General features: G+C 38.6%; 1 protein-coding gene and 1 pseudogene across 1 annotated transcript; one reads left to right on the forward strand and one right to left on the reverse strand.

The window, feature by feature from the left end:
* Positions 1-4,752: 4,752 nt before the first annotated feature.
* On the reverse strand, positions 4,753-7,868 carry LOC122641701 (subtilisin-like protease SBT4.3). Its single transcript, XM_043834987.1, has 9 exons — positions 7,752-7,868; positions 7,546-7,637; positions 7,171-7,408; positions 6,498-7,011; positions 6,291-6,388; positions 5,979-6,200; positions 5,773-5,884; positions 5,389-5,602; positions 4,753-5,276 (listed from the first exon to the last, which is right to left on the reverse strand). The coding sequence occupies exons 1-9, from the start codon at positions 7,838-7,840 to the stop codon at positions 4,753-4,755; spliced, it is 2,103 nt and encodes a 700-aa protein (XP_043690922.1). The 5' UTR covers positions 7,841-7,868.
* Positions 7,869-18,880: 11,012 nt separating this feature from the next.
* LOC122643348 lies at positions 18,881-24,533 on the forward strand (annotated as a pseudogene).
* The last annotated feature ends 239 nt before the right edge of the window (positions 24,534-24,772 follow it).

The following is a 24,772-nucleotide window of genomic DNA, read 5'->3' on the forward strand; positions in this document are numbered from 1 at the left end:
CCACATCAGTAAATCCATATTGATTGTCTCAGGGAACCCAAAAACAATTCGGATTGACTAAAATGCCTTTCATTTTAGGTGACCAAATGGGAATCGATGTAACTTCACCATCCAAACTCGGAATTGCACGATTCTAGTTACGTTTCGAAGAGGACTCGATGAACTAAAATATTCATGTAGAATGCTCCGCCCAGTTCTGCCATTAGACCCTCTAAAAATGCTGACAAACACGCTGCCAGTGCAAAAACCTATGAAATCAACATGCGAAAACCTATGAAATCAACATACTTAATGCATCAAGCCTTCAACCAAGGCTGTTCAAGGTTACCAAACACTGCAATGAACAATCTCATGCTGCCCAATAATCCCCAGATGCTTCAACATCATTGCCAAAATGTCACATCACTATCAAATGACCAAAATGCCCGTGTGAGTTGAATCAACACCCCCATTAACCTTTGTGATTGACTAATCACCAAAACACTCCAATATGTTGACGGTCACCTGTCTAGGCCATCAGTACTTTGTAAAATTATAGAAATACCCTATAATGATGTAATGATAGAAATACCCCTAGATGACTCCCAAACACTATGGGACCTCTGTATAGATGTCACTGCCATTGTGAACACTGCAAGAACTACTGGGGATGCTGGGACACTATCCAATCACTGCCTGCACTGCCATAAACCTACCTACTCAAAAAGCTGCCTAAATTGTCCTAAGCTCTATAATTGCCTTGAAGTGCCACTGTACACTACCTCTATCATGCAATGCACCAAGATGCACTGTGTTGACCACAACAATACACATGCACTGTGTTGACAACAATGACAACCAACACACTGTCACTGCCATCTGCACTATGTGTTCAACATCCTCTATATGCTTCTTAAACTCAACTTCGTTAAATGCATTTTATGCACTCCAAAGTTCATTCTTAAGTAGGCAGTTAGGATACTTGGCCTTGAAGTTCTTGTACAAGTGTGTCACACAAAATATGTGCTTAACTCCAGGCATTACACGATCAAATGCATTTAACAACCCCTATTATTAACACTCAAAATTATTAGAAAACAATTTGACTGGAGTACAAAATAATATTCATATGCTAGATTTTTTTTTAAAAATCAGTAAACATACCTTTTGTCAATTTGAAATGAAGTTTAGTGCTTGGTGTTGCCATGGTCCAACTATGTCTTGCAATAACTGTGGAAACCATCCCCATGAATGCTGATCCTCAATCTCTACACATGCTAAAAAACTAGGGAATATACCTTGATTTGCATCCAAAGCGATGGCACTTAATAGAACCCACCATGTGTTGTCTTAAGATGAGCACCATCAAGGCCAATGAAAGGTCGACACCCTCTATGAATTCCTTTCTCATGGAATTAAAACTTATAAATAACCTTTCAAATACAGGAGGTTGAATTGAGAGCGATTGAGTTGTTAAATGCACTACACTTCCAGGATTCCATTTCACAATGGCCTCTAGATACCTAGGTAGCATCATCCTGTATTGATCTTCTTGAGTGCCCTCATTCAAAGAAATTGCTTTTCTCTTAGCTCTATATACTTGTGAACGAGACATTGCAACACCGTAGTCCCGTTGGACTTCTCTCCTGATCGCCTTAACATTTTTCTCCCTGTCATCTCTCAACTTCTCCCCTATCTTTTCTGCTAACCAAGTTGATGTGGCAAATGAGTTATTGCATGTTCTAGGGCAACTATGCTCTGCTTGCATTGTCTGAATCTGAATCGTTGTACCATCCTGAAGCACAGCTGTATATATCCTCCACTTACAATCTTCAAATGCACACTTATGTGAAATCCTCCTCTTGTCATGCCAAACCTTCCAGAGATTGTTGTTCTAGAGTTGTAGTTGTGACTAAAATTGAGTAGCGTATAGTGCAAAATACAAAACCCTGGTTAGGGTATTGTACCGTGGATGTAGGAACCTTAACAAACCATGTAAAATCCTGTGTTGACCATTATTATTTATTATTATTATTATTATTTACATTGTATTGGAATGAGTGTGATGGTAAAATAGGTGTGTATCTCCTAGTTGGCTTAACCAACTCTAGTTGCAACGAAGTAGAGCACACGAACTTGTAGAGTGGAAAAATTGTGGTACCACAGCTAGTCGGTGTTGATTGCAGTGTGTGATCAAGTTCTCAAGTGCAAGTGATGTAGTGTGAAGGTCAACAATGCTTTGATTTTTTTGTATTTGTTTGCATGCTACAATGAGAGTTTTATCTAGTAAGACTTTCAAAGACAATGTTGAGATAGGTTTAAAAAGTTTTTGTGATCCTGATTCACCCTCCGTCTCAATGTCAACTTGGGATCATTAGTTCGATTTGAGCAAAATTGTACATTCATGCATAAAATAGCTAAATAAGGCTATCCTAAAAGTTTCGGCTCAAATCAGGAAGGTTCAAGCCCCGGAATTACATCAAGGGTAAAATGACCATTTTTGCGTTAAACAACAACCAAATGTTATTGGATTTGAGTGAAAAAAATGCACAAGCTTAAAGGTTCAAATCGGGAAGTTCGGACTAGGGGTGTCAATTCCAGGCCCAGCCCGACACGTATAGTTACATCAAGGGTAAAATGATCATTTTTGCGCTAAACGACAACCAAACGTTATTGGATTTGAGTAAAAAAATATGCACAAGCTTAAAGGCTTAAATCGGGAAGTTCGGACTAGGGGTGTCAATTCCAAGCCTGGCCTGACTCTTTTACTATACGTGTCGGGCTTAAGCTCAACATGTTTAGTAATCGGACGATCCCTGTGTGGGGTCCTAGCCCATTAGGTGCCCGACCGAACCAACCAATTCCAGGTCAGGCCCTAACCCGCCCAATTACAGCCTGACCCTTAAACTTGTAAACTTCCCCTCCCCTTCCCTTTCCCGGTCTCCTATGTGGTTGTGCCAATATTTATCTGTGTATGAAAAATTAAGAGGAAATTCTAGATAATTTAACAGATTGGATATACTTTACTTAAAATGTTGCACCAATTTACAGTAGCAGATTTCTCACCAAATTCAATAGCACCCAGGAGTGCACAAAGGAAATGAGAAATTATAGTTCAAAGTATTAAAATAGGCATACTAGTCTGGAGGCGGACAAATTGACTGAAATAATTGTCACTTGTCAGGATTTTGAAAATTAGAACCTTACTTGGGTGGAGTCACAAATCCCATATTTGGATAGAAATGGTTGCACCGTTTAAAGCCCATTTAGATTTAAACAGGGCCAAAGCCCAAAACTGCACTGTTTAAGGCTCGATTAAGGGCCGATTATATTACCCAATTATAGCCCAAGTCTGACCGGTTGATACCCCTAGTTCGGATATTGAGACAATACCAGGGGCAAAACTATCATTTTGCAAAACAACATCACATTTGGGTGAAATTTTGTGTACAGACTCTAAACGACTAGATAAGGTTATCCTAGGAGTTTTGGCTCTATTTGGGAATATTTGAGTTAGGCCAAGGGTAAAATGATCATTTTTGCCATAGAATTTGCACTGGAGTCCAATGTTGATTTTTGTTTAGATGAAGTTTCCTAATTTTTATTTGTAGTTCCCGTGCCAGTGTAGGGGCCAATGGAGTGCGCAAGCAAGAACATCAACATCGATGGGTTTGTTTGAGTTCACAAGGGGTCGGACAGTAAATTTGTATGCTCCTGTGTCTTAACGTAGGACCTAATAATGAGAACAAACAAAGTTCTTTTTCTCCAAAAAAATTTCTTTCTTGTTCTTTTATTGTTTTTTTGGGGGAGACAGATCTTTTGGCTTTGTTGAATATATTTTTCCTTAATAAAAAATAAAATAAAATAAAGCACTAAGATAAGGAAAAAGAACTTTGTCCAGGAGTGTGGCCTACACCAGTACCCCCATGAGTCTCTCTTTCTCCTCACCATATGAAAAGACACATCTACCCCTTTGTTTTGAGGATAGAGATAAACACATGGGAATGCTGGCGTAGGTCACACTCCCGGACAGAAAACTACTAAATAAGGTGAAATTTGCAAAACAACATCACATTTGGGTGAGATTTCGTCTACAAACTCTAAACGGCTAAATAAGGCTATCCAAGGAGTTGTCTCTATTTGGGAATATTTGAGTTAGGCCAAGGGTAAAATGATCATTTTTGCCATAGAATTTGCACTAGAGTCCAATATTGTTTTTTGTTTAGATGGATTTTCCTAATTTTTATTTCTAGTTCCCACGCCAGTGTAGGGGCCAATGGATTGCGCAAGCAAGAACATCAACAACGATGGGTTTTTTTGAGTTCACAAGGGGACGGACAGTAAATTTGTATTCTCCTGTGTCTTGACGTAGGAACTATGAGAACTAACAAAGTTCTTTTTCTCATTTTTTTTATTTTCTTTCTTGTTCTCTTTTCGTTTTTTTGGGGGGAAAGATCTTTCTGTTTTGTTGAATATATTTTTCCTCAATAAAAAATAAAATAATGCACTAAGATAAGGAAAAAGAACTTTGTCCAAGAGTGTGGCCTACACCAGCACTCCCATGAGTCTCTCTTTCTCCTTACCATAAGAAATGACACATCTACCCTTTGTTTTGAGGAGAGAGATAAACACATGGGAATGCTGGCGTAGGCCACACTCCCGGACAGAAAACTACCTCCCTAAAATTAAAGAAGAGTTTTTTTTTTCTAGAGAATTGGGTCAGGAAGTACTCAACTGATTCACATTTATTTTCTGAAGAAAGATTTCTAATTTCTAGTAGCTCCATATGGCAATGGGAGTTCTTACATTATGTATACCATCAGACCACAACAACCATGTAGAGATGATTGTATCTTTGGGAATTCCCACCCCCTTGACATGTACAGTGAATTGCTGCTTCTCATTCAATGACTTAAATGATAGAACATTGGGATTAACAGTAACATTTGCTAGTGTTTGTGGTCCAACTGTCACCTTGTATGTAGAATTTGGTAAGCCGACATTCGTAACCGTCCTCGGAAAATATCTATCGATGGGTGTTCCGACGAAAACAAAACCACCCAAAGAAGGGTAGTTTAAAAGAGCGTCTGTTCCATTTTCCTTGGCACAAGTAACATTCTCACCAGCAATGACCCTAATAGCCTCCGGAGTGAAACCCAAGTTGCATAAACCTTGTACATAGTCTGCTTTCAAGGCATCATACACAAGACCTGGATTGACAGCCTTTAGTGGATCAATTTGACCAGCACCATATGCCAATTCAGCCTCTTTGTGATAGGAGGGATTTATGGGAGAAGCTACAAGACAAACAGAAAAATGAATTGATTGGGTAACTACTAGTTTTGAGACTTTAGTACTTTCTTGATTATGGGTCTTAAAGCCTAGGGGAAAATGGGAAAATCAAATCACCTGTCGTCATGAGAGCAGATTTAATTGCAGCAGGGGACCATGAAGGATGAAATGTTTTGACATAGGCAGCAGCACCAGTTGCATGAGGGCAAGACATTGATGTTCCAGATATAATGTTGTACTTTACAGAGCGCTTGTCATCTGTGTAAGCTGAAACTGAGGCTTTCGGAGACCATGCTGCTAATATGTCTACACCTGGGGCACTTAAATCTGGCTGCTTGGAATACAAAAAGAAGAAGTATGTTAAGTACTTGACCGATACACAAAAAGCCTCATAGATGGTGAAACACATTAAATCAAACCCTTTAACCTATCCCATATTAGGTTGACCCAATCTAGCGCCTATACACTAGAGTTGACCCCATTAGGCAAATAACAAATTACCTTGAGGATTTCAAATGAAAGTGTGTTGGGTCCTCTAGAAGAGAATAAAACCACATGTGGAGCTTTAGGATCATGAATTGATTGACTTTTGTAGATCCTTGCCATGGGCATTCTGCTAGGAGGTAGAAATATTGACCACATTAACCAAAACTTAAGATTTTACTTGACCTATAAAATTAACTGAGCATACTTGTCTCCAATTTAACCTGGTAGCATTCAAATAGAGCTTTAATTTTTTGCCATCTGCAATGCTAATGGCTGTTGCCGGTAAAGGAAACAAAAAGGCTGTATCATCAAGTATAGTATCATCTACCATCACCATTCCCTGAGCATCTGCAAGGGCAGGCCCGCTACCATCAGAGAATGTATCGCAGAAGACAATCTTCCCTTTCACAAAATCTTTGTCCAAGGAGCCAGGATTACATGCCCTGAATTAATGAAAAAAGAAAATCATATTCATTAAAACATAGAGAAATAAAGGTAGAAAAAGAACATCATGACTAACAAGGGATTTTAACCTTGCATCTTCACTGGTAGAGTTATGTGCAGCATGATCACCTGCATATATAATTGGGGATGCCTTTTTCTCAGTTTGGAAAGTGTTGATAGCGTGTCCCTGATTATCCAATGTAAATGGTGAGTAATAAACACATCTTATTATCCCAATGAAGGAAATGGAACATGAAAAAACAATTAAAAAATGTAACACGAAGAAGCACTCTCACCACCATGGTAATCCGATTGCCTGTTGTGACATTGCTTATGATCCTACGATCTGTGTTGGTTGCTGCTACAGTTAACATCCATGGGGCAAGATTTGTGATAGTGGCTGTGTCTGGTCCAAGATTTCCAGCAGATGTAGAGGTAAGTATCCCTTTCTCCATTGCATGGAATGCTCCAATTGCAATAGAATCTTTCAGGAAACTTATAGCACCTGGACCTCCAAGGGAAACCGATAAGATATCAACACCATCTTTAATTGCATCATCAAATGCAGCCAGGATATCATGTTCAGCACAACCATCCTTCCAACAAACTTTATAGACAGCGATCCTTGCAGAGGGAACAGCTCCTCTTACAGTCCCTTCAGCAATGCCAAAAAGGCTTGTATTTTTAACTTCAACACCTGCTACTGTAGAAGCAGTATGGGTTCCATGTCCTTCAATATCACGGGGGGACTTCTCTTCCTCTGCTGTGTAGCTATTGTCGGCTTTGTAAAATCGTGCCCCAATAATCTTACTGTATTTTCCATTCAAAAATGTTGAAATAAACAGTAATTAAGTAGTCCATGGAGAGAAGAACATTCCAAGTACATTGCAACAAAATCATAATAAGCTCAACAAATTGAACAAGCATTGTATAAAATAGTGAATCATGCAAGGGACCCAAAATTCTTACTTGTTACAGGTGATGTTTTGACAAATACCCTTCCATTTGCTCGGGGGACGACCGATCCCCTTATCACTGAAGCTCTCGGATTCAGGCCAGATTCCACTGTCAATCATGCCAATAATGACATCACTCTCAACGGTGGGCATTCTTCTTACAGTGCTTGGGAAACCCAGGAAATCCCATGATCTTGTTGTGTCAAGTTGAAGGGTTCTACTTGGAAATACAGAGACTACATTTTTCATGCCTGCAAACGACAGGTTAATGTTCAACAAATAGTACGTACTTGCAAACAGGTTAATAATTCCAACATTGGTTGCAGAAGAAAGCTAATTCACTAGAGGGTGACATACAATAGGTTAATTAATGTTCAGCAACTAGTACCTCTTAGCTTTCCTTGCTCTTGTTCTGTGAGCTTAGCTGCAAATCCATTAAAACTATTTCTATAGCTGCAAACTAAGGATTCTCTAGCAGAGCTGCATCAGAAAAAGCTAGCTTGAAGCTTTGGTATCATGGGAAATCCACATTAAAGTTAAATTATTAAGCAAAGAAGGAAATTAAGACAGAAAATTAACAATATTAATTTATACCTTGTATCAATAAGGACTTGTTCTAAGATACGCAAATGGACAGAAGATTCTGTGGAGTACTCATCCTCAGCCTTTAATAGTGCACCCATGTATACAATATACACCTATATATGCCAAACCCATAAGATATATACATTAACAATGCACCCAACATTATATTACTACTGTGTTTTCGTTATTCACCAATATAGTACTCATCCTCAGCCTTTAACATCAATAAAAGATGTTAGCAGATGTGAATATCACTAGGCTTCCATGCATCCATGGTACAAAGGGAGCAGAACAACCATTTGAAATCAAACCTAAAGAAAACTCTTATCACATAACAAATTCTTATCGATGCATAACCCCAACCCCCAACGCCCCCCCAAAAAAAAAACCTAATCATGGAATCTTTTAAAAAGAAAAAAGAATGACAGGAAAGAACATGAATGTAGATATATAATTGCTTGCCTTCTTGTCTGTATGGGCAATGACAGTAGTAACACAATTGAGAGAGGTCAAGATTACAATCAGGAGAGTGATTAGCCGCCATGAATAAGAGCTGAAGAAGCTATACGAGTTGTTAGCCATTGAAGGTTGTTACACTACTCCAAATGTTCTCTCATTCATCCTCTATGACACTGAATGAATTAAGCTTTTATCATCATCTCTATATGTAATTATATAGCACAGAGAGAGAGAGAGAGAGAGAGGCAGTATCGATCTCTATCTATAGAGGGAGAGAGAGAGAGAGACCTGAAATGGGAAAATTATAAGGTCCATATCTTCAGTTTATATATCTCGCTTCAATTAGATTAATTACCTCCTGTTATTTCGTTAGCCATGCCCATGTATGGGAAAACTAAAACATTCGTTTGGAAATTAAGGTGGCCATATCCTGATTTCACTAATAATGTACCAAATTAATTAAAATTCTGTTTCTAATTATAACTAACCATGATTACAGACGAATAACTACTATCTGTATCTGATTTCATCCCTTATTTTGGTCTTCTCAATTTAAAACAAAAAAAAAAAAATTCAAGAGATATTATATGATTCTTTTTTTACTGATGTCTCGATGACAATTTTTGCTTTGGGAACTCAAGCTGGCCATATCTGATTTCACTACTGTATCAAATTAAAATTCTGTTTTCAAATATCATTAGCAATAATTAGATAAATAACTGATTTAATCCCTTTTAATGTCTAAGAATCATGATATTTTATGGGAAAAAGTTATCCACAATGCCAGCTCAAAAATGAAATTGCACACCCCCTCTCACATATCAATGTTCCTGTGAGGGGGTGATATGTTATAAATGCCCCTCCCCTACTGTCAGATTCCAAAGGGAGTTCTGTCATTTGCCTGAAATTTTACTCGGGCAGTGTAGGGAACCCTCTCCCATCTTTTATATAGTGCTTTTTTTTATTGTGTTGGAAGCTAATGTGTAGCGGGTAAGAACCCAATCCGGCCCCAACAACTCGAACCTATGATCTGACGACCTTGTTCAACATTTGTCATGACCTGGGTATATGTTGATTGGTTTGACCAAGTTAATTCGTGGAAATTACTTTCTTAAATTGATTGTTTTTGTATAACTTTCAGAAATTAATTTGAAAACAATTTATGAACTAGTAGGCCTATTTATCTTACTGTGAGGCAGAATTTAGAACCTTTGTGAGAGGTATTTCAATAGCCAAGGATTTGGGGATTGATGCAGCCCAAGTTGATGATAAAGCCTACAAGCAGGTATATTGACTAAGATATGGACTGTAGAAGGAAACAGGATTAATCCTACAATTAAGGATTTTATCCTTCTTTTTATTACCGTTTTCCTTTCCTTCCTGGACTTCAATTATCTTGCTTGATTGAAGCACAATGGATTGAAGGCCAACAGCTATTGTGTGAGTTGTAGGGGATTTGGTTTTATCCTTGATTGATTCCCTGAAATTGTAATATGGAGTGTAGAAGGAAACAGGATTAATCCTACAACTAAGGATTTTATCCTTGTCTTTATTGCCGATTTCCTTTCCTTCCTGGACTTCAATTATCTTGCTTGATTGAAGCACAACGGATTGAAGGCCAACATCAATTGTGTGAGTTGTAGGGGATTTGATCTTATCCCCTGAAATTGTAATCAATGGTTACATGAGCTGGTGATGTATTGGCTTCACTTACATGCCCCCGCAAGCTCAAGGGGGATTGATGCACCTTGAGATTGGACAGCAGATATGTGAACCGTTGTTGTGATAGAGGCTTCGTGAAAATGTCAGCTAACTAATCTTTTGTTGAGATGAACCTTACATCAAGATCTCCTTTGGCTACCTTGCCCCCGACAAAGTGGAAGTCGATTTCGACATGTTTTAGTTGGGCAGGAAAGACAGGGTTAGCTGTCAAACAGGTGGCCCCGACATTATCACACCACAATATTGGAGTAGTTGGCAAATAGATTTGAAGTTCTTTTAAAAGTGATTGAAGCCATGTGAGCTCGGCATGCAGCTGTGTTTGCGATGTCGCGATACCCAGCTTCAGTGCTTGAACGAGCGGTTATTGCTTGTTTTCTAGTTCCATGATATGAGATTATTGCCATGAAAAATTGCAAACCCACCAATAGATTTCGATCATTTGGACAGTTGGCCCAATCGACATCGAAGAAGGCAGATGAGTCACAATTAGGTTTATTTTTTATAATTAATTTACTTGTATACTATAGGTCAATTTAAACTTGTTAAGTCTCATTAGAATTTTTAGGTCCTTGAATACTACAGTCCCTTATTCTATCACTTTGACCATAAACACATGATAAATTCCATTTACTCATATTTGTTACTTTCTAAGTCTATGGTGTCCAATTAGTCCATATTCCTCATATTTATGTGCCATGTAGTTATATTAGGTTCTCCCACAAAGTGTACCAGATTTACATATGCTCTTGGAACATGAATTTAAGAGCATTTTGAAAATGCTCTGGTGATCCCAAAGCAAAATGTTAAAATAAAAAAAGGGCCAAAAAGGTCGAGCCTGTCGTGATAACTGCAGCGCCTTATCTCTTCTTCTTCTTCCTCTGGTTCGACTGTTCTAAATCTCATTAAAAATTTCTAGCCTTTAATCAAGGTCGGAACGGGGCAAGGTTGAGACCTTGTTGGGCGCAACTAGGCCCAGATGACTACTTCTTCTCCCTGGCCTGGTCCAACCCCTACATCTCCCTTCCTCCTCCCCATGGTCAATGCCAAACAGGCTCAATCCGGCCTAACCCGGTCCTATTTCAGTCGTAACGAAAAATCATATATTCAAAGGCAAATTGAAGTTCAAGACTGGCCTAATCCCGATCCAAATTTAATTCAAAATGAACTGCTTATGATGGGCTTGGGCTGAATGTCCCTTTGGGTTTTCATATTGGATTGCCCATCCTATGTTTAAAACCAAAATTTTCTTGGACATGGAGACCTGGTCCTACTCTTTTGATTCCCATTTCTTACTGAAGTAAGCCTCCTTGGTTTATTGATGTAATGTGTCTCTTTTATAAGCCTATATTCAGGGTCTTAATTCTGAATACGTGATTTACTTTATTAGTTAGTCTAGTTAGAGTCCTATTTCTTTATTTCTTTGTTACTACCTATTTCAGTCTCTTTCCCTTATTATTTCTCTATCCTAATTAGTTTAAGTTACCTTATCAGTTCGGGATTGGTTTAGGCCTTTTTTTTCTTCTTTTTTAGTCTATTTTTGAGTCTTCTATACAAGTTTGTAAGGCGCTTTCAACCTTATACAAGTTATTGAATAATGAAGATAGGTTTTGCCTTTGGTTCTGTGGTGATTCAATACCTCCCTGGTGCGGTGATTCAGCAGGATCCCCACTTTGATGATTCAGTAGGCTCCCTGGTGGTGATTCCAAGGTAGTGTTTCAGGTGGTACTTCCTAAATACACATCCTCTTCTTCTTTCTGATCTTCTTCAATCAAATAGGTGAATCACACCTTTTTACTGTTTTCTGAAATTCCTTCAAGTAGGAATCCTGGATTTCTCAGCCATGAAACCTGTGTTTCCAATTCTGATTTCAGTACTAGCTATCGGAATCGATTTGTACCTTATTCCTGGCTTCCAAATTGGATCTTGCTATCGATTTAACAGAATCTTACATCTGATCTGATTTCTCAGCTTCTCTCTATTTCAGCTTCAATTCTCGAATCTGAATTCCACTATTACTGTTAAATCCAGCAGCTCTTTGATCATCTTTTAGATGCTAAATTGAAACCTTGAAATTCTGCACATCCAGTCTGCTATTTTTCTGGGTTTCAAGCTTCCTTCTTTCAATAGGAGTTCATCAGACTTGTTTGTTTCTTGTTATTCAATTTCTCTAATATTGGATTTTGGTTCCTTATTCTCCTGCGATTTTGGAATTTCTAAATCCTGTCCGTTTGGTATTTTAGAACCACATTAGATCAATTTTTTTTTAAAAAATAAAACCGTTCAAGTGAAAACTAACCATTCAAATCCAAAAAATGGCAGTAGGGTGAGAACACTCCATGATAGCGTTCAGCATTGAGCCTAGACCAGTTGACCTCATATAAAGGATGAGTTGACAAGGGAGAGAAACAAATATGCTATTTTTAACTACTTTGGTAACTGGTTTTTCTTATTATTGGGTCAATCAATGCTGGAGTGCCACAAGCTGGATCAATGAAAGGTATTTCACTCAGATATTTAGTACCATGTAACCATATCAGGAGAAACTACACAGATTCATCACCATGATGTCCAACCGCAACAGTTGTCAAGATACAGCCTTTTTCTCCTTTTCAAAATAACAGTATTAAGAGTGATTGTTAAGTTGTCAAGAGAATCAGCAGGAAGGATACTTACTAGGTGTTTTATACATCAATTATACTACCTTTTTATAATTAAATGGAGCATTTATGCTTCTGAAGGTTAGAGAATGAATAAAAATTGATTGTTCATACTGAGATCAACCCATGGCTGGTGAAGGATCGGCAATGGTGAATAGAGGCCCGTGTTTTGCTTGGTACCTTTAGCTAGCTGGCAAACTCGGCACTGCTTGATTACATAATCTACATCCTTAGCCAAATGAGGCCAATAGTACCGATCAATTACCTTTCAGATGGTTTTATCTTTCCCGAAGTGTCTTCCTAAACCTCCTCCATGTAACTCCCTGATAATGTGGTGTCGTAAGGACGAATCAGGAATGCACAGCCGGGGTCCTATGAACAAGTAACCATCATGTAATGAGTACTTAGGGTGTTGTCCACCCTGCTTCAAATCAGCATATAGGACTTGAAAGTCCTTGTCACTAGCATACTCGTCTCTGATCTGCTCGATGCTAAGTGCATGGGCTGAGAAAGTGTTCAAGGTCAGGGCTTTTCTACTCAATGCATCAGCCACTGTATTTTCCTTTCCTGATTTGTATTTGAGAGCAAAGTTGAAATCCTGTAAGTATGCGACCCATTTAGCATGCCTGGTGCTAATGGACTTCTGTAAGTGGAGGTGCTTGAGTGCCTCATGAACAGTGTACAGGACGAATTCTTTGCCAATGAGGTAGTGTCTCCAAAGCCACAAGACCTGAACAACAGCATAAAATTGTATATCATAAGTAGAGTACCGCATCTTGGCATCATTGAGTTTCTCACTATAAAATGCAATAGGATGCCCATTTTGCATAAGAACTCCGCCTAAAACAACATGGGAAGCATCTGTAGCAACTTCGAAAATATGGTCAAAGTTGGGCAGGCATAGTACTGGGGCTTTAGTCATCTTCTTCTTGATCAGCTGGAAGGCTTTGTGAGCAGCTACTGTCCATTTGAACTGACCCTTGTTCTGTTTGATGCATTCAGTTATTGGTGCCACAATGGCACTGAAATTGCGAATAAATCACCTGTAAAAGGAAGCCAAACCGTGGAAACTCCGTGCTTCGATGAATGTCGTCGGAATAAGTCACCTCAACAATGCTTCGAACATTTTTCGGATCAGCTTCAACACCCTTGGATGAGATTATAAAGCCAAGGAAAACAACCTTGGGCAGCATGAAGGAGCATTTCTTTAAATTGATAAACAACTTCTCTTGTCGGAGCACTCTTAGAACTTGTTTTAGGTGGTCTATATGCTCATCTAGGTCTTTACTGTACACCAAAATATCATCAAAATAAACAACAAGAAATTTACCGATGAAATGACGAAGTACCTAGGTCATGACTCCCATGAAAGTGCTAGGTGCATTCATCAGGCCAAAGGGCATGACCTTCCACTTGAATAATCCATCTTTGGTCTTGAAGGCTGTCTTCCATTCGTCTCCAGGTTGGATGCGAATTTGATGGTATCCACTGCGAAGGTCAATCTTGGAGAAGATCTTAGAACCGGACAGCATGTCTAGCATGTCATCAAGCCTAGGAATTGGGAACCTATACTTGATGGTGATCTTGTTGATGGCTCTGTTATCCACACACATGTGCTATGAACCATCCTTCTTTGGTGTCAACAAGGCTGGAACAGCACAAGGGCTTATGCTTTCTTCAATAAACCCCTTCTTGAGAAGCTCTTCATGCTCAGAGGGACTCATCCTATAGGCGGGCAGATTTATTAACATCACACCAAGTACCAAATCGATGGCATGTTGAATGTCTCTGAGTGGTGGCAACTCATTGGGCAGTTCTTCTGGTACTACATCTGAAAAATCCTACAATAATTCCTTGATGGGTTGTGTAAATTTCTCTTCAGATGGGGCAGCAACCTCTTGAGTCACCAAGGCAAGAACTAGACCTGTATCATGGCTAGTTTGTTCAAATTCCCTCAGTGGTATATCTAGCACTTTGTTTCCAGATTCTGTCCCCTTTTGATTTGTGCACATGACACGGCATTTTCGTACTTCAGCCAGCAAATTAAGTGGGTACCACCTAATCTCCTCTCCTTTATGTTGAAATACGCATAGATTTTTTCTTCCTATGAGAGCAACATCATTGTCATAAAGCCATGGTCTTCCTAGTAAAACATCAGTCATTCTCATTGGAATAATATCACACCAAATTTCCTCTGAATACTTTTGGGCCTGTAGGGGAACATAGCATCTCTTGTTCACGTCAAGCTTATTCCCATTTAATAAGGAGACTTTGTAGGGCATCGGGTGCTTCTCAAATTTCAGATTCACCTTCTTCACAAGGTCTTCGGACACAACATTAACGCAGCTACCACTATCAACAATTATCTGGGCAGTGCGCTCACCTGCTCACAAGCGAGTATAGAAGATGCAACTACGTCGCCAATCTTCACCTTTAGATTCAGCACTCAATATACGTGCTACTACGTGTACACCTCGGGTATCTTCAAGTTCATCACCCAAGTCGTCAAAATAAACAGCCCCATCATCATCATTATCAAGGGGTAATGCATAAATACCCAGTTCATCAAATTCATCAGAGCTTTCTTCCTCCTTTTCAGCTACATGAATCGGTCTCTATCTTTGTGGGCAGTCCTTAGCATAATTTCCCTTTTCATTGCAGCGATAAAAAGTATTTGACTCACTAGTGGTCGTTGGGGCTTTGCCCTTGTCCACACGTGAAGAGCTGCCAGTGTAAGTGGCTGTCCGTGTAGAACCAGCAGTGGTGTTATTACCACTATTGTAACCATTAGTTGGTTTGGATGCTGGAAAAGATTTTCTGGTGTCGACAGCAGTGGAGCCAAACCTTCTAGTGGTGTTTAATAGGTCTTCAGCCTTCAATGCCTTCTCAAAGCAGTCCTTGATGTCTAGAACATCCACAACACCAATAGCTCTAATGATATCAGACCTCAATCCCAACCGAAATTAGGACAACATTTGAGTGGCACTTTCTATGGTGTCAGTACGAGATGAGAGAGAATCAAACTTTTGCATGTACTCGGATACAGTCATGTTCCCTTGCCTAAGGGAGTTGAATTGATCTTGCATCTGAGCTCTATAATGTCTAAGTAAGTATTTCTCTTTCAAATCATACTTCATATCCTCCCAGTTGGTAGGTGTTTTACCTTCACGTTCCATGTCCCTCTCTGTCTTACGCCACCATTCTCGAGCAGAACCAATTAATTTAGTACGTGCCAATCTCATCTTTTGGTCTTCACGCAAGTCATACTAGTCAAAATAGTCATCTAGGGCAATAAGCCAGTCATAGAATTTCTGTGGTTCACCATGCCCATCATACTCTTTCAGTTCTAGCTTGACCTTCTATGTATCAAATCTCCTGTTATGGGCTTCATCTCCAGTGAAGTATGATCTCAAGTATTCCTTAAAGTTAGGTCTTCGAGGTGATTTAGTAGTTCTTTCCCTGTCGTCTCTGTAGTCATCTCTGTCATACCGACGTCGATCCCTGTAGTCTCGGTCATGTCTAGACTGATCTCTGTGACGTCTGGGATGATCTCTGTGATGTTCATCCCTTCCCAAAATTCCATGAACTTCAGAATGTACTTGTAGTCGATCCTCCTCTACGTATAGAGGGTTGTTTACAATAGGCACAGCTTGCCTTTGCTCAACAATCTGTAACCGATCACTGATCTTCTGGAGCATGTCGAGAATTGCAGCCATTGGATCAGGTGGGGTGGCCGTGGTTGATCAACAACAAGTGTGCCTTGTCCTTCCATAGCTTTGATACCAATTTGATGTAGCCTAGGTTGAATAAGTCCCGCATAGAAACCAGGTTGTGTAATAGGGTTGGCCGAATGGGGCAGATTAGGTTAATTAGGGCAAAATTTGGGTTAGGAATTGGAGTTTGAGTTAGGGCTTTATTGGGTAATGGTATGCAGGTTTTTAGGAGTCTAATTAGTATAGGTTTTAATTAGGTTTGAATAAGAAATAAAATTTCAGAATTATGAGGGTTAGGGTTATGAGTTTTGGGAATGAAGGGAATGAAGAGATCTAGGGTTTCTAGGGGGAAACAGGTCAAGGGATTCTGGCCGAGTGTCACAGAGGTGGGGAAGAAGATTCGGTTGAAGTTTGGTGTGATTTGGTTGGCTGGTTAGGGCTGGGCAGAGTTTAGGAACTTTAGGGTTTTAAAGGAGAACTAGGGTTTGCAGGAGGATGGTTGCAGGTTAGGGTTAAGCAAAGGAAATAATAGAGCAAATGTGCAGGTCTGAATTGCATAAATAACAATAGCAGATTGAATATTGGACAAGACCTCCTAACCTTCACAGTGCAAGGAGTCGCAGGTATCACCCACCCTTCACGACCTTGAGTCCACAAGGATGTAAGCTCACAGAGGAGCAGAGGCAGCAGCTCGATTGCAGCAGTCTCAGATCTGAAAACAGAAATTTTTCAATGCTGAAGAGTAGTGGGGGAGCCTCCCACGATCTGTCTATTTATAATAAAAGGGAGGCGCCAAAAGGCCTTACAAATAATCAAACTTAAAAGCAATCCTAGTCAAATTAGGAGTGGGAATTCCTAACCTGAATCCTAATCTCAGGACATAAAACATAACAGAGTTATACTCTAAATAGGAGTATAAGTTTAAACAAATAACACAAATAAAACACTTATCCCTCTAAAATCGTGGAGGACGAAACTAAGAAAATAAACATAATGAAGACTGTTTTAACCTTCCTAAGTAAAAAAAAAAAAACTAAAAAGGCTCCAACGAAAATCAGCCTAATCAAGGCTGCTCTTCTTCTTTTTTCGTGTGCTTGGACCTACATCACACCATTTTTTTCTCCAAAGTCTGTAAAATCAATTGCTACAAATGACAAAGCTATCTACCACTGCTCCTTCAATGTCTATTTATTAGTATTCATTTCTACTATTCTGTCTCTCATTTTTCTATGCCATAATGTTTTATGATTCATCAATATTTATTGAAAAAAAGTCAAGTACTTGATACTATTTTGCATATTGAGAAAGTCTAATTACCTTATAAAACCAAAATAATTTGCTCTCCAAACAACCCGTAAAAGATGATATTCTATATTATTTTAAACCCAAACTTTTATTTAAGAATTAAATTAGGCATGCAAAGGCTAATACCTGACATTGAAAACAGTCATTGCCTTCTCATAAAAGAGAAGGGTCTACGAGTCCATATTTGGTTGATCTATCTACCGTCACTTGTTTCACCATCTTAAGTGCTTCAAATCCACAGAATAGGACATTCAAGGACTGATTTTAAAAATAATTAAATATATCTCTCTCTCGTTCCCTCTTTCCACATGATGCAGTTATGTTCTTCAAATTGTTCCTCCTCTTTGACGAAATATCTCCCTTCTCTTGGGTTGATTCTATTTTTTTAGTAGAGTAGACTATCATTTCGTAAAGTATGCTTGCATTTGTATTTGTTTTTTTGATTAATCTGGTTTTGATCCTACAAGAAAAAGGTGTATACAGATTTTCTTGTAATTTCCTCTTAACACTATCAGTAATTTTGTGAGTAATAGCAAAAACTAATCCTTGTTTAAAGAAATTCTTTTTATTATTTCATAATCAGCTTGGGCCCATTACTTGAAGGTTTTGAAGCTGCTCTATACCCATACTGTTCCCACACATGGAACTTCCTTCCTTCATATGGTCACACGTCCATATGCACGTGCATTTTTAGTAGTATATTTATGTATAGCAAGAGATACTGCTTCCATCTGTTATACAATCATCAATAAATATATATATATATATATATATATATATACACACACACATAGAGAGAGAGAAATCATAAGAGATTGGAAGGCCTAATATTTCAGTGTCATAGAAGGTGAATGAGATGTGGAGCGTAACCTTCAATGACTAACTCGTGTAGTTTTAGCTCTCAGTCATGGCTAATCACTCTCCTGATTGTCGTCTCGGCCTCTCTCAATGGTCTTATTGTCTCTGCTGATACAGAGAAGAAGGCAAGCAATCATCTACAATCATATTGTTTCTTAGTCATTCTTTTTGTTTTATCACTTTGGCAAATGTTGTTTTGTTTTGTTTTTCATTTTGGAACCACTATTTGTATCAAATTATTTATCTTTGCTTTTCTTTAATCCCTCCCTCTCTTATGACAATGTCTGCTAATCCCTTCCCCTCTTTGAACTAACAAAGGGATTCTCTTTCCTTACACTTATTAAGAAAAGAAGAAGATGGGTTTCCTTCTCCTAGTGAATTTGTTATATGATAGCGTTCTTGTCTTTAGGTTAATATTGTAGATATGGGTGCACTTTCAAGGGCTGAGGATGACTACTGCACCACAAAATCTGTCCATTCGTGCATCTTAGAACAAGTCCTTATTGATAAAAGGTATAAATTTATATTGTTTTCTGTCTTAATTTCCATTTTTGGTTGGTTCAACTAAAAATGTGGATTTTCTCCGGATACCAAAGTTTCAAGTTTTTTTTTTAATGATACAGCTCAGCTAGCGATTCCTTAGTTTACAGCTATAGAAAAAGTTTTAATGGATTTGCAGCGAAGCTCACAGAACAAGAGCAAAGAAAGATAAGAGGTACCCACCCCTTCTTTTTCTTTTCTTTTTTTTTGAAATAGACAACATTTGAAATGTATAATTATCTTACAATACACAAACTTGCTGGGATGAAAAATGTAGTCTCTGTATTTCCAAGTAGAACCCTTCAACTTCACACAACAAGATCATGGGATTTCTTGGGTTTCCCAAGCACTGTACAAAGAATGCCTACCATTGAGAGTGATGTCATTATTGGCATGATTGATAGTGGAATTTGGCCTGAATCTGATAGCTTCAGTGATGAAGGGATAGGTCCTCCACCAAGCAAATGGAAGGGGAATTGCCAAAACATTACCTGTAACAAGTAAGAAATTTGGGTCCCTTTCATGATTGACTTCTGCTACCTTCTGTATACTATGCTTGTTTATTTCAATAATTTTTTGAATGAAAAATACAATAAGATTTTTGGGGCACGATTTTACAAAGCCGGCAATAACCACATAGCAGAGGAAGAGAATTTCCCCCGTCATTTTGAAGGACATGGAACTGTTGAACAGTGATGGCCACTGAGAGTTGGGGTGAATCAGTGGACTATAAAAATCTTTTCCCTCAAGCAGGTTCACCTCCTAGATCACCTGTTGAGATTTTTAACACTCACCACAACCAACCACACAGTCTTCTTAAAAGGCAAACAGGCACACAACCACACTCTAACTAGCAATCTTGACACGATTACATACAACCACAATCACGATATCACGCCAAGAGCGCCAAACAAAGTCTTGCCAAGAGCGCTATGTCAAGCTGTTGGAGATCCCTCACTTAAGCACACCGACTCAATCACAATCTGGAGGATCGAATACAAACCACAAAATCGTGTACACACCCCAGCCAGACTCAAAGGCTCTACCAAGTGTGTACATCCATCCTGCAGAAAGGCACTTCTAACCAAAGCAAGCAAGCATCCACAACACAGAGATATACGTGCTTCGGCAAGTTGCCTACGTGCACGGAGTAATGGTCACTTGGACCTCAGCATCTACTCATCACTAATTTTCCCAGCATAAAACCGAGAAGCCGTACCCACGGCAGATGATGTTTCAGTCACACCTATGACTCAGGACATCTGACCTGCTTCTATCTCTAAGTATAGAGATAAGGGTGTTACCCCCAATGGTTTTCTCAGCACCCACTGGTAACCAGCACTGTGTCCAGATGCAACTGGACAACTCAATAAAAACAATTGGGCTTATACAAATGCCCTACAATGAAATCCATATAGCATAGGTCTATGGCAGTATAACCTACCTAGCATATGCAATGGAAATACAGTATATCAAACACAACAGGCAATAAAGTGTAGAAAATCTCACAACCATATATGCACTGTCTCTAATCACTGATGTCCGGTGATGGAGTCTAGCAACTCTGGTGGCTCACTGGAATCTTCAATTTCTCCCAATTTGATGGAGAACTGGAATCTTCAAGTGTGCTCTGTCACTGGAGTCCTGGAGTGGTTCCTGGCAGTGTGGGAAACCACTGTCTTCTTCCTTTTCTTTCTTTTCCTTCTATTTCCTTCCCTTTCTTTTCATTTCTCTTATTTTCCTTTCCTTTTCTTTCTTTTCTTTTCTCTTCTTTTCCTTTCCTTTCTTTTTCCTTTTCTTTTTCTCTCCCTTTTTTCTTTCCTTTCTTCTTTCTTTTCTTCTTTGTTTCCTCCACGGAATCTAAGATTTGAGGCTTGAGATGGGGGTTCAAACTTCCTTTTTTTCTTCTCTTCTTCTTTCTTTCTTCCTTCCTTCCTTCCTTCCTTCCTTCCTTCCTTCTTTTTTTTCTTTCTCTTTTCCCCTTTCTTCCTTGGCTACAACCACAAAGAGAGGTGCTGAAACTATGATTTCAGACTATCAATGGCATCTAGGGAGGCTGAACACATGAGATGGAGAAGGTGATTCAAGCCATGACTGCACACATCACCTATTTAGGACTGCAACCCTTTTCCGGCGACTTCTACTTCTCTTCTCTGTTCTGTCAGCACACCAATGGATAGATCTCGAAAAATTACCCAAAATCAAAAAAAAGTTCAGCTCATTTGGCCATTGGATGAGTGAGATATCGGGTTTAGAAGTTGGGCCATTCGTAGAGCTTAAAATGGAATCTCGAGGGCTGTGTACATGTGCGCGCGCAAGCATCATATCGGCACTTGATTCCATATAGCGCCAGTGCATTAGCACATTTATCAGCGTCCGTCAGATCTTGACTTTGAAATATGCATGTTTTTCATACGTCAGATCGCTCAAGATCTCATCCGTCAGATCAGTATCACGAGGTAAAGTCAATGTCAAATGCTGACAGTAGCAGGCGACGTTTCGGGCTCCTATTGGCTGTCTCGAACGGCGGCCTTCTAGCCGTTAGATCTGTCGGTGAAGGCGGGAATACTTTTCAGCCATCGGATAGTCATCCATTTCATCTTGAAATGATAGGGCTTATGAGATCTTCCGAAACAGAATCTTTCTTGGGTGCTTTATATGTAGGCGCTACACTCAATCAGGGACCACAGGGTCTACAGATCTGAAATAATCTGGACCGCACATTCAAATTTTAAAATCTCAGTTGAATGTGATCATGTTGATCGGAATCTTCTACATCACAACCTATCAGAGAACCCGAAATGGAATCTAGACCATAACTTCTTCATTTTAGCTCCTATTTGAGTGCCGTTTGCGGCCACGTGTCCGTGACGATGAGCACTACCAATCAAAAATAGCCACATCAGCAAAACCCTTACTGATTTTCTCAGGAAACCCAAAAACAATTCGGATTGACTAAATTGCCCTTCATTTTAGGTGACCAAACGGGAATCGCTATAACTTCATCGTCTAAACTCGGAATTGCACGATTCCAGTTTTATTTCGAAGAGAACTCGACGAACTAAAATATTCATGTAGAATGCTCCACCCAGTTCCGTCATAATACCCTCCAAAAGTGCCAATGAACACGCTACCAGTTCGGAAACCTATGAAATCAACATTCTTAATGCACCTAGCCTTCACCCAAGACTATCTAAAGCTTCCAAACACTGCAATGAACAATCTTATGCTGCCACATAATTCCCGGATGCTCCAACATCATTGCCAACATGTCACAACACTGTCAAATGACCAAAATGCCCCTATGAGCTGTATCTGCACCAAGATACATTGTGTTAACCACAACAACACACATGCACTGTGTTGACAACAATGACAACCAACACATAGTCACTGCCATCTGCACTGTGTGTTCAACAGGAACCCACACTACTTCTATAGTAGCAAGTGTTGAAGTTAAAAATAAAAGCCTTTTTGGCCTTGCTGAAGGGACTGTAAGAGGAGTTGTTCCCTCTGCAAGAATTGCTGTCTATAAAGCTTGCTGGAAATCTGGTTGCGCTGACCATGATGTAATGGCTGCATTTGATGATGCGATTGAAGATGGTGCTGATATCTTATCAGTTTCCCTTGGGGCACCAAGTGCTATAGCTTTGACTAAAGATGTTATTGCAATTGGAGCATTCCATGCAATGGAGCAAAGGAATCCCTACCTCTACATCTGCTAGAAACTTTGGACCAGAAATAGCTACTATCACAAATGTTGCCACATGGATGTTAACTGTAGCAGCAAGCAACACAGATCGTCGGTTCATAAATAATGTCACAACAGGCAATCAGATTACTGTAGTGGTGAGAGTGCTTCTTCATGTTGCATCTTCTTATACCTTTTCCTCATTGAGACTGTCTAAATGAAATCTTTACCGTTTAGAACTTGTAAACTTCTTTTGATTCCTCTTTGTCTTATTTTCGAAAGTTCTTTTAGTCAATTAAGGGTAAAAATGAGTTTTCAAAATAATTTGTATGTGACATATCATTATATCATTATAAAAGTTAGTTTTTTTCGCTTTTTTTTTAATTTTTTTGAGTACATATGTGAAATGAAAGGGTTGACCTACATTGAAAAAGAATGTTATACTAAAACAGCAAAAAACGTAAGATTAAAAATTAATTGACACCTTAAAGGGTGTCAATAAGGAAATCTCTTCTTTATTTTTCTTCGAAGAAGTTCATTGATATATATATATGAGAAAAGAAAATATGCAGATTCTTTTGCTTTGCTTAACTTTCATTTCTTTTAGAAAAATCTATGTTTTGTTAATTTTCTTACCATGAGAATTTTGAAATGGAAGTCAATTTCCAATATTTTGTTATTGTATTTCAATAAAATGTTTTTTTTTTTTTAATTAAATTTGGAATGATACAATTTGCTTTTCTTTTAGCCTTTTTCTATAAAATATTTTCCACAGACACAATCAAGACCTCAATGTTTTCAAATTTATTTCTGCTCCTTTTACTGTAGCAACAGTATCAAAATATTGGTTTATGAATATTTGAATGTGATATATTTTCCAGCCCAATTTGAAAACCATTATACCGCTTTATATTTTATTGTTTCGTATTGAGAACAAGGTTAAATTTTTCAGAGTGGCTTTCCTTAATAATCTTATCAATCAGAATTGTCATATCATCATTCCACATGGCACACAGAAGTAACTGAACAGGATTATGCCTTTTTCATTATTTTATGACTTATTAGGTGTTTTACTATGATTTCAGGTTTATTTTCTTAACTCAATCCATATCTTACCAAACTTTGTACTGGGTCAATCACCTCTTTATGGATAAATTGTTGAAGGAACAACCATTACATAATCTAGAAAATCATCCGTTTGGCTACCAAGGAGATTTCAATTGTGAATTTTAGTTTTGTTTATTTTTTTTTATGGATAATAAAATGTTTTTATTACTCACCATTTACATTGGGTAATTTGTCGTCAGTATTGATTTCCTTCTTTGATAATCAGGGATATGGTATCAATACTTTCCAAACTGAGAAAAAGGCATCCCCAATTATATATGCAGGTGATCATGCTGCACATTACTCTAGCACTGAAGATGCAAGATTTAAATCCATCCATATCAGTACTCATGTTGTCCATTTTTTCTACCTTTTCTTTCTCTATGTTGTTAATTGAATATGAGTTTCTTAATTTCATTAATTCAGGGCATGTAATCTTGGCTCCTTGGACAGAGATTTTGTGAAAGGGAAGATTGTCTTCTGCGATACTTACTCTGATGGTAACGGGCCTTTCCGTGCTGATGCTCAGGGAATGGTGATGGTAGATGATACTGGATATAACGATACAATTTATTCTTATCCTTTGCCGGCAACAGCCATCAGCATTGAAGATGGCAAACAATTAAAGCTTTATTTGAATACTACCAAGTTACATGAGAGACATGCATCCTTTGTAAATTATGGGTCAAGTAAAATTTGCAATATTGTTATTGGGGTCAATATTTCTACCTTCTTATAGAATCCCTGTGGCAAAGATTTACAAAAGTCAAGCAATTCATGATTCTGAAGCTCCACATGTGGCTTTATTCTCTTCTAGAGGACCCAATATTATTTCACCAGATATCCTCAAAGTAATTTGTCATGTGCCCCACTCTAGTGTATGGGTGTTAGATTGGGTCAAGCTAGTATGTGATAGGTTAAAAGGCTTGATTTAACACATTCTATCATAGCTTTTGGAATATCGATCAAGTACGTAAT

This window comes from Telopea speciosissima, chromosome 10 (assembly GCF_018873765.1).
Source record: "Telopea speciosissima isolate NSW1024214 ecotype Mountain lineage chromosome 10, Tspe_v1, whole genome shotgun sequence".
In the NCBI taxonomy this organism is placed as follows: domain Eukaryota; kingdom Viridiplantae; phylum Streptophyta; class Magnoliopsida; order Proteales; family Proteaceae; genus Telopea; species Telopea speciosissima.

What these genes read in the sequence shown, in the direction of transcription:
- LOC122641701 (XM_043834987.1), bottom strand. Translation starts at nt 7,840, where the DNA reads ATGGGTGCACTATTAAAGGCTGAGGATGAGTACTCCACAGAATCTTCT. An exon ending in GCAATCGGATTACCATGGTG is followed by an intron (nt 6,389 to 6,497) that starts GTGAGAGTGCTT and finishes TTGGATAATCAG; the next exon opens with GGACACGCTATCAACACTTT. An exon ending in TTTCATTTGAAATCCTCAAG is followed by an intron (nt 5,603 to 5,772) that starts GTAATTTGTTAT and finishes TATTCCAAGCAG; the next exon opens with CCAGATTTAAGTGCCCCAGG.